Raw genomic sequence first — 11,202 nt, 5'->3', positions numbered from 1 at the left:
AAAAAAAAAAAAAAAAAAAAAAAAAAAAAAAAAAAAAAGATGGTGGAAGTTACATACTGGTATTTTAGGGCAATTTTTATTATTTTGAAAAGAGCCTCTGACATGTGGACCAGGAAAATGTTTCTGTGCTGAACTGCCTAGTGACTTGACCCCTCAGCCTTGTGCATGGCCTACTCCTCAAAACCACTAAGATCTCTCTGGACCTTAACACTGATGAACATAATTAACTTTCTGTAAAAACGAACAAAACCTGGAAAAGCCACTTTGTGTCTGCCTTAATTTCAGGACAGGATTCCATGGCTCTGCAACTTGCATGACATTTTACAAAGGTAAGAGAAAATCAGGCCCCAGGTAAGCCAGTGAGTAAAGAAAATCCATCACAAAGTATAGGGGGAAAAAATACACTCTTGAAATCACAACAGACTGCTGATATGGCATCCCAGAAATGAAATGCACCTCTATCAAGTAACCAACAATGATTTTAATCAGTCACAGATGTAGTTTAGTTGGGTTCTGGAGTCAACCTTCTAAACAACTGCACAATTACTAGCTGGGAATCTTGGTCAGCCACTTGGCTTCCAGTAACCTGTTTCTTCATCTGAAAATGGGGATAAATATAGTTCTTACTCACAGACTGTTGTGAGGAATTAGTGAGATGAAGCATGGGTAGCACTTAGAACAGTACCTAATATATATAGTAAGTGCTAAAAAAATAATAATGATGTATAGCTATACCTTAGCCACCACTTTTATTGCCTCCTACTTCAAACTCTGACAACCAGGAAGATCTGGGGTCATTCATAAGTCAACAGATAACTGGCCACCAGGACTGAAGTCTCAAATTTTTCAGTTCTGTAGCATGCCTCTGAGCAAACAAGGTCCTCCCCAACCCATCTGTGGGCCAGACCTCTGGGAATCCTGGTTGGGACACGGAAGATAAAGAAGTGGCAGGCAATAGGTTCTAACTCTTGCTGTCTCAGATGAAGTCATGTTTTATAAATCTAAAATCATGTGGGCCATATGAAATTAGAGTATACTTATGATTAAAAATCAGTTTACTTTTTTTAGACTGCACAGACATGGCTGGCAGCCCTGTCTTTGCATGGGCTTAGGGGTTTAAGGTTTGGAGTTGAGAACTCCTGCCCACTTGGGTCTCTAACATAAATAGACTTGTCAGAGATCTAACATACTGACCTGTGATGGAAGCAGAAGTGAAGATCCTCAGGAGAATAGAGATCAGACTTCCAGGCTTAGAATAAACAAGCTCTCACTCATGGCCCTTGGGAAGAGCCAGAAGGCTCAGGTACATAGGTTTGCTGCTGATGACACACTCCATCCACTGGGTCTCCAGTCTACAATGGCCATGAATCAAGGCAGGCCCCTTCAGAATTCTCAGTTCTGAACTGAAATTTCTAAGTACCCAAGCCAGCTTTGACCCTTCACCTCTTTATATAGTTCCTTCCTGGCCCCAAGACGACTGCCTCTTCTGGCTGGTACATGTAGGTTTAGTGGAAAGGGGGCTCACCCTTATGTATGGTCTTGAACCACACTGGTTTTCCCTTTTTGGTGCCTTGTCACTCTACCTCTATTTCTGGCTCAGTTTTTTTTTTTCCTTAGCACATCCCTGGAAACTTCACATCCTGCTCACCTTGACCACACAGGGGCTGATGCTCCCTTTGCTCCTGCTCTCTCTAGCTCTGCCCTGGTGACTTCCCCAGACTCCCAGCATACTGTAGAGTAGGAATGGAGAGAAGCCAGTTGTGAAATTCAAATCCCTGAATACCTGAGGAGAGCCTGAGCTGTGCTGTGTGTGGGGCACAGGTGCCTGCCGGCAGCCACCCATATCTACAAGTGGTGGCTCAGTCACATCCTACATCCAAGGGGCAAAGCCAATACTTAGCAAGCATTTCCTGTGTGCTGGGCACCTTGATAAACTTACTCATCACAGTTCTATGGGCAGGTACTCTGAGTAGTTGCATTTAGCAGATGATGAACTGATGCTCGGGGAGGTAAATATGTTACCCAAGATGCCTCACTAGTGGAAGATCTTTACCTCAAAGCCAGGACTGCCCTGATACTTGGCCACCATTTGTAACACCTTCCACTGTCAGAGAAGTGGGACTCTAGTCCTCAACCTAGACTTGACACCAATTATTTTAAATGTCTTCACTCTAGCATTTCCCCCACACACACTTTATTTTTTTAACAGAGATGTAGCCTCTGGACAGCATGTAATTCTTGCCTGTTCAGCTCTGAAGAAAGTATACAGAGACATCTTAATACAAGGAAAAGATGGTGCACCTCTGAAGTGTGATGAGTCAGGAAACGAAGAAAAGCTGGCTGAAGTGAAGCTCCTTGTGGTCCATCTGACTGGGTCGTTCGAGGTCATCTCTGGACGCTTACTCAAAAGAAAAGGACATTTTATGTCCCCTGAGTTATTGCAGTCCCAGTTTGATACTCTGGAGCCCCCATCAGCTCCAGAAAATTTCATTCAAATCAGTGTGGACAAAAATCTTTCAGAGATAATTGCTACAATTATGGAAACTCTAAAATGAAGTGAGAATCATTTACATCAGTGGTCCAGAACACAACTGGGCATAACTCTGTCTCCCATCCCAAACCGTGTTCCAGTATCCTTGTTGATACTGTATTCTAGATTCTTCTTAAGGTGAATAAACCATAATGTATTGAGATATGCTTGTTTGGGTGGATTTTTAGGAATCTGTGATACTCTTGTCATCATGCTCTGGCATATTCAGAGAAAAGGAGAGGAAACTTTGAAAGTGAAGCTTCAATTGAAGTTTAAATTCGTGTGACCCAATCAAATAATCAGAGGAAATTCTATAATCTATGCTTTAAACCATGACTTATTTAGAACACTCTTGATCTTGCCTGTACTTGGACAAATAAATAAAACTTGGCTATCCTTGGCACCCTCTGGAGATCAGACTCAGGAGCAGAAAAGCATACAAAATTGACCACTCACCAGCAAGTCATGTTATACCACACACCTCTTATTTCTCTCTCTCTTTGGGTCATTTCTAGGTAAATAAAAAGCACACGCAGTTCACAGATTAAAAAAAAAATTGCAAAGGTGGAACTTGAGTGAACGAAATGCATGACTCACTGATTCAGTCTGCCCCCACCTCATTTTAGAGACCCCTGTGAGACGAGGCTGTTATCAACCTGCCCACCTTCCTGCTGTAAAAGCTGTCAATGATGGACACTAGGCAGGCTAGGAAGGAACACCAGAGGAGCTGCTATAGCCAAAAACAAACAAAACTTTCCAATGGGCAGCTTTATGCCAGTGGCAGCGGGGTTGGGCGAGGCTGTGGGGAGCTTAGGGGCATTGGTGCATTGCTGGCATGCACCTTACCAGGCACCAGCAGGGAAAGCTGCAATCTGGCCAGCATGGGTTGGGTTTGAGCCCTTCCCTGATGGGGCTCCAGGAAGAAGCTTCCTTATCCCTCTATCCTAACCAGGGCCACAAGACCCAGCCATTTTGCAGGGCCACTGGTTGGTTCTGGCCAAAAAGTGAGTTTTGGAACCAATTACCTCTTTTCTTTCACAAGGATATACATTTCTTTGTCTCAGGAACCACAAATACAATATGTGTGTGAGGTACCAATGGAAAGAAAGGGTCCTTCTGGGTGGACGGACCTTGCCTAAGAAAATGTGGAGAGAATGAGGAAGGTGATGGAGGAGTAAGAGGTGGAGCTCACCTTCTCCTCACAGATATATCAAATCTACACGTGGAACAACTCCTACAGAACACCTACTGAACACTGGCAGAAGACCTCAGACTTCCAGAAAGGCAAGAAAATCTCCACGTAACAGGGGTCTTGGTTCTGTGGCCAGGGGTTGAGCCTGAGATTCTGAGGTGGGAAGAGCTGAGAGCAGGATGCTGGACCACCAGAGAACTCCTGGCCCCAGGGAATATCAACTGGGGAGAGCCCTCCCAGAGGTCTCCATCGCAACACCAAGACCTAGCTCCACCGAACGGTCAGCAAGCTCCAGTGCTGGACGCCTCATGCTAAACAACTAGTAAGACAGGAACACAACCCCACCCATTAGCAGAGAGGCTGCCTAAAATCATACTAAGTTCACAGACACCCCAAAACACACCAACTGATGCGGCCTTGTCCATCAGAGGGACAAGATCCAACTCCATCCACCAGAATGCAAGCACAAGTCCCCTCCACAAGGAAGCCTACACAAGCCACTGGACCAACCTCACCCTCTGTGAGTGGACTCACCAGAAGCAAGAGGAACTATGACCCTGCAGCCTACGGAAAGGAGACCCCCCAAAAGTAAGTTAAACAAAATGAGAAGACAGAGAAATATGTTGCAGACAAAGGAGCAAGGTAAAAACCCACAAGACCAAATAAATGAAGAGGAAATAGGCAATCTACCTGAAAAAGAATTCAGACTAATGATAGTAAAGATGATCCAAAATCTTGGAAATAGAATGAAGAAAATACAAAAAAAACACATTTAACAAGGACCTAGCAGGACTAAAAAACAAACAGTAATGAACAACACAATAACTGAAATTAAAAATACTCTAGAAGGAATCAATAGCAGAAAAACTGAGGCAGAAGAACAGATAAGTGAGCTGCAAGATAGATAGAATGGTGGAAACAACTGCCACAGAGCAGAATTAAGAAAAAAGAATGAAAAGAATTGAGGACAGTCTCAGAGACCTCTGGGACAACATTAAATGCACCAACATTTGAATTATAGGGGTCCCAGAAGAAGAAGAGAAAGAGAAAGGGTCTGAGCCAATATTTGAAGAGATTATAGTCAAAAACTTCCCTAACATGGGAAAGGAAATAGTCAATCAAGTCCAGGAAGCACAGAGAGTCCCATACAGGAGAAACACACTGAGACACATATTAATCATACTAACAGAAATTAGATTCAAAGAAAAAATATTAAAAGCAGCAACAAATAACATACAAGGGAATCCCCATAAGGTTATCAGCTGATTATTCAACAGAAACTCTGCAGGCCAGAAGGCAGTGGAAGGATATATTTAAATTGATGAAAGGGAAAAACCTACAACCAAGATTATTCTACCCAGCAAGGATCTCATTTAGATTTGACAGAGAAATCAAAAGCTTTACAGACAAGCAAAAGCTAAGAGAATTCAGCACCACAAAACCAGCTCTACAACAAACGCTAAAGGAACTTCTCTAAGTGGGAAACACAAGAGAAGAAAAGGACCTACAAAAACAAACCCAAAACAATTAAGAAAATGGTAATAGGTACATACATATCAATAATTACATTAAATTTAAATGCTCCAACCAAAAGACACAGACTAGATGAATGGATATAAAAACAAGGCCCGTATATAGGCTGTCTACAAGAGACCCACTTCAGACTTAGGGACACATACAGACTGAAAGTGAGGGGACAGAAAAAGATATTCCATGCAAATGGAAATCAAAAGAAAGCTGGAGTAGCACTACTCCTATCAGATAAAATAGACTTTAAAATAAAGAATGTTTGGGCTTCCCTGGTGGTGCAGTGGTTGACAGTCCGCCTGCTGATGCAGGGGACACGGGTTCATGCCCTGGTCCGGGAAGATCCCACATGCCGTGGAGCGGCTGGGCCCGTGAGCTATGGCCGCTGAGCCTGCGCGTCCAGAGCCTGTGCTCCACAGTGGGAGAGGCCACAACACTGAGAGGCCCGCGTACTGCAAACAAACAAACAAAAAAAAGAATGTTACAAGAGACAAGGAAGGGGACTCCCTGGTGGCACAGTGGTTAAGAATCTGACTGCCAATGCAGGCAACACAGGTTCAAGCCCTGGTCCAGCAGGATTCCATATGCCGCGAAGCAACTAAGCTCATGTGCCACAACTACTGAGCCTGCACTCTAGAGCCTGTGAGCCACAACTACTGAGCCCATGTGCCACAACTACTGAAGCCTGTGAGCCTAGAGCCTGTGCTCCACAACAAGAGAAGCCACCACAATGAGAAGCCCGCAAACCGCAACGAAGAGTAGCCCCCACTCACCACAACTAGAGAAAAGCCCATGCACAGCAACGAAGACCCAACTCAGCCATAAATAAGGAAATAATAAAAATAAAATGCTCCCAGTCTTTAAAAAAAAGAGAGAGAGAGACAAGGAAGGACACTACATAATGATCAAGGGATCAATCAAAGAAGAAGATATAACAATTATAAATATGCACCCAACATAGGAGCACCTCAATACATAAGGCAAATGCTAACAGCCATAAAAGGGGAAATCGACAGTAACACAATAATAGTGGGGGACTTTAACACCTCACTTACACCAATTGACAGATCATCCAGACAGAAAGTTAATAAGGAAACACAGCTTGAAATAACACAGTAGACCAGATAGATTTAATTGATATTTATAGGACATACCACCCAAAAGTGGCAGAATACACTTTCTTCTCAAGGGCACATGGGACATTCTCCAGGATAGATCACATCTTAGGTCACAAATCAAGCCTCAATAAATTTAAAAAGATTGAAATCATTTCAAGCATCTTTTCCAACCAAAATGCTATGAGATAAGAAATCAATTACAGGGGAAAAAACTAAAAAATACAAACACATGGAGGATAAACTATACACTATTAGGTAACCAAGAGATCACTGAAGAAATCAAAGAGGAAATCAAAAAATAACTAGAGACAAATGACAATGAAAACACAACGATCCAAAACCTATGGGATGCAGCAAAAGCAGTTCTAAGAGGGAAGTTTATAGCTATACAAGCCTACCTCAAGAAACAAGAAAAATCTCAAATAAACAATCTAACCTTACACCTAAAGGAACTAGAGAAAGAAGAACAAACAAAACCCAAAGTTAGCAGAAGGAAAGAAATCATAAAGATCAGAGCAGAAATAAATGAAATAAAAAGAAAACAATAGCAAAGATCAATAAAACTAAAAGCTAAACAAAATTGATAAACCTTTAGCCAGACTCATCAAGAAAAAGAGGGAGAAGACTCAAATCAACAAAATTAGAAATGAAGAAGAAGAAGTTACAGTGGACACTGCAGAAATACAAAGGATCATAAGAGACTACTACAAGCAACTATATGCCAATAAATTGGACAACCTGGAAGAAATGGACAAATTCTTAGAAACGTGTAACCTTCCAAGACTGAACCAGGAAGAAATAGAAAATGTAATTACCAGTCATATGTAATGAAATTGAAACTGTAATTTAAAATCTTCCAACAAACAAAAGTCCAGGACCAGATGGCTTCACAGGCAAATTCTATCAAACATTTAGAGAAGAGCTAACACCCATCCTTCTCAAACTCTTCCAAAAAACTGCAGAGGAAGGAACACTCCCAACCTCATTCCACAAGGCCACCATCACCCTGATACCAAAACCAAAGATATCACAAAAAAACAAAACTAAGGCCAATATCACTGATGAACATACACGCAAAAATCCTCAACAAAATACTAGCAAACAGAATCCAAAAACGCTTAGAAGGATGATACAGCACTATCAAGTGGGATTTATCCCAGGGATGCAAGGATTCTTTAATATACACAAATCAATTGGTGTGATACACCATGTTAACAAATTAAAGAATAAAAACCCATATGATCATCTCAACAGATACAGAAAAAGCTTTTGAGAAAATTCAACACCCATTTATGAGAAAAGCTCTCCAGAAAATGGGCATAGAGGAACCTAACTCAACATAATAAAGGCCATACACGACAAATCCACAGCAAACCCACAGCATTCTCAATGGTGAAAAACTGAAAGCACTTCCTCTAAGATCAGGAAGAAGACAAGGATGTCCACTCTCACCACTATTATTCAACATAGTTTTGGAAGTTTTAGCCACAGCCATCAGAGAAGAAAAAGAAATAAAAAGAATACACATTGGAAAAGAAGTAAAACTGTCACTGTTTGTAGACGACATCATACCATACATAAAAAATCCTAAGGATGCCACCAGAAAACTATTAGAGCTAAATCAATGAATTTGGTAAAGTTTCAAGGTACAAAATTAACACACAGAAATCTCTTGCATTCCTATACACTAACAATGAAAAAACTGAAAGAGAAATTAAGGAAACAATCCCATTCACCATTGCAACAAAAAGAATAAAATACCTAGGATTAAACCTACCTAAGGAGATAAAAGACCTGTACTCAGAAATCTATAAGACACTGATGAAAGAAATCAAAGATGGCACAAAAAGATGAAGAGATATACCATGTTCTTGGATTGGAAGAATCAATATTGTGAAAATGACTATACTACCTAAAGCAATCTACAGATTCAATGCAATCCCTATCAAATTATCATTGGCATTTTTCACAGAACTAGAACAAAAAAATCTTAAAATTTGTATGGAGACACAAAAGACCCCGAATAGCCAGGACAATCTTGAAAAAGAAAAATGGAGCTGGAAGAAGTCAGGCTCCCTGACTTCACACTATACTACAAAGCTACAGTAATCAAGACAGTATGCTACTGGCACAAAGACAGAAATACAGATCAGTGGTACAGGATAGAAGGCCCAGAGTTAAACCCACACATCTATGGTCACCTTCTCTTTGCTAAAGGAGGCCAAGAATATACAATGGAGAAAAGACAGCCTCTTCAATAAGTGGTGCTGGGAAAACTGGACAGCTACATATAAAAGAATGAAATTAGAACACTCCCTAATACCATACACAAAAATAAACTCAAAATGGATTAAAGACATAAATGTAAGACTGGACACTATAAAACTCTTAAAGGAAAACACAGGAAAAACACGCTGACGTAAATCACAGCAAGATCTTGACCCACCTTCTAGAGTAATGAAAATAAAAAAAACAAATGGGACCTAATGAAACTTAAAAGTTTTTTCACAGCAAAGGAAACCATAAACAAGACAAAAAGTCAACCCTCAGAATGGGAGAAAATATTTGCAAACGAAACAATGGACAAGGGATTAATCTCCAAAATATACAAACAGCTCACGGAGCTCAGTATCAGAAAAACAAACAACCCAGTCAAAAAGTGGGCCAAAGACCTAAATAGACATTTCTCCAAAGAAGACATACAGATGGCCAATAAACACATGAAAAGCTGCTCAACATCACTAATTATTAGAGAAATGCAAATCAAAACTACAGTGAGGTATCACCTCACACCGGTCAGAATGGCCATCTTCAAAAAATCTACAAACAGTAAGTGCAGGAGTGGGTGTGAAGAAAAGGGAACCCTCTTGCACTGTTGGTGGGAATGTAAACTGATACAGCCGCTACTGAGAACAGTATGGAGGTTCCTTAAAAAACTAAAAGTGGAATTACCATATGACCCACTACTAGGCATATACCCGAGAAAACCATAATTCAAAGAGACACATGCACCCCAGTGTTCACTGGAGCACTGTTTACAATAGCCAGGTCATGGAAGCAACCTAAATGTCCTTCGACAGATGAATGGATAAAGATGTGGTACATATGTACAATGGAATATTACTCAGCCATAAAAAGGAACGAAATTGGGTCATTTGTAGAGACGTGAATGGACCTAGAGACTGTCATACAGAGTGAAGTAAGTCAGAAAGAGAAAAACAGATATTGTATATTAATGCATATATGTGAAATCTAGAAAAATGGTACAGATGAACCAGTTTGTAAGGCAGAAATAGAGACACAGGCATAGAGAACAAACGTATGGACACCAATGGGGGGAAGGGGGGGTGGGATGAATTGGGAAATTGGGATTGACATATATACGCTAAAATGTATAAAATAGATAACTAATGAGAATCTGTATATCATAGGGAACTCTACTTAATGCTCTGTGGTGACCTAAATGGGAAGGAAATCCAAAAAAAGAGGAGATATATGTATACATATAGCTGATTCAGTTCACTGTACAGCAGAAACACAGCACTGTAAAGCAACTATACCCAATTAAAAAAAAAATGTGGAGCCCTGGATTTTTGTCGCTGTCAGACTATTTGGGGCACCTCCTGCCTGGCTTTGGTTTACATCAACATTCATATTCAGGATCTAGGCCCTTATGTTGTCCAGGCAATATACTCTGGATGGACGAGAGTCCCCCAGGTGTAGAGAAAGGACTCGATCATTTCAGTGTACTCAGTAAGTACTGGGTACTGTGATGGGCACTCTGGAGGGTTTGAGGACCTGCAACACAAAGCTCTGGCTCTCAGGGGGCCTAGGTTGGGGTGGAAAGATAGGGCATCTCATATCCTCTGGTACCAGCTACAGTTCTCAGTGAAGGCAGTTCTTCACAAGAATTAATTTTCAAATATCCCGCTGGATTTTCATGTAGGACCAAATGAAAAAGAGTGTTTATAATTATAGGACATTGAATCTAACTCTATTTTATACATAAATAAAAGCTTTGTGGGTTTTTTTTGTAGTTTTAATATACACTGGAATTCCCAAGAATGCAATAAAGGGACAATTGGATTCTATTTTATTTTTAACTTTACCAAGAATTGTTTACCGTTTCAGAAAATCACAGTGAACTTCTGTCAAATACAACAACCTACATCCACCTGCATTTGTAATTTTTCATTCTCAGTGATCCGATGGCAAAGCATCAAACTAACTCTATTGTGCTCATCTAGTGTAGCCATGTCCAAGCATCACATATTGAAACCCATCAGTTTATTACGTTACTTTCCTTTTTTTTCTCTCTTTTCAGAGTTAAAGTATCATATTATTTGCTTAGGCAAGTTTTATTCGGAGTTAATTTCACTTCATGATGGTAAAGGGGGCATTAGAAAATATTTATTTAAAAAACAAACAAGAAAAGGAGTCTGGTGGGGCTGAGAATCAGGGCTCTAATCTTCCCAAGAACGGCCACAGGGAGGCCAAGGTGTGGACCAGTACTGCCCTCTGGTGGCCATGGGGGACATAGCAAGCACAAACTGCTCTCCCACCCCTGAGAATCCCTCTGTCACTGAGGGTCAGTCCCTGGGTCAGAGGCAGTGGAATGCTGCTCACCCAGCCCTGACCACACCCCTGCCCAGCCACTATGACCTGGGAAGAAGGCGCAGGCGGGAAGACGTTTGCAGTGGTTCAAAAACAGAAGCCAACCAAAGAGTTCCTCAGTCCTGCAAATACCACTTACCACCCCCTCTGGCAGCACTCCCTCCACTTTGCCTCTCTCCATTCCCCACCACTGGAGAAAGTTCAGGTTAAACATTTCCCTC

The 11,202-nt window shown here is 41.2% G+C and overlaps 1 protein-coding gene across 1 annotated transcript in view; it reads left to right on the top strand.

Annotated features, from left to right (window-relative positions):
- The window catches only part of IDNK (IDNK gluconokinase), a 19,116-nt gene extending 16,561 nt beyond the window's left edge, over positions 1 to 2,555 (top strand). Inside the window, exons 4-5 of the mRNA XM_007467445.1 lie at positions 286 to 329; positions 2,210 to 2,555. Coding sequence (XP_007467507.1) covers positions 286 to 329; positions 2,210 to 2,555 — 390 coding nt within the window. The remainder of the gene's footprint in view (positions 1 to 285; positions 330 to 2,209) is intronic.
- The last annotated feature ends 8,647 nt before the right edge of the window (positions 2,556 to 11,202 follow it).

This window comes from Lipotes vexillifer, unplaced genomic scaffold, assembly GCF_000442215.2.
Source record: "Lipotes vexillifer unplaced genomic scaffold, Lipotes_vexillifer_v1.1 scaffold917, whole genome shotgun sequence".
Classification (NCBI taxonomy): Eukaryota; Metazoa; Chordata; class Mammalia; order Artiodactyla; family Lipotidae; genus Lipotes; species Lipotes vexillifer.
The sequence above is the reverse complement of the archived record's forward strand: the minus strand, read 5'-3'. Positions and strand labels throughout refer to the sequence as shown.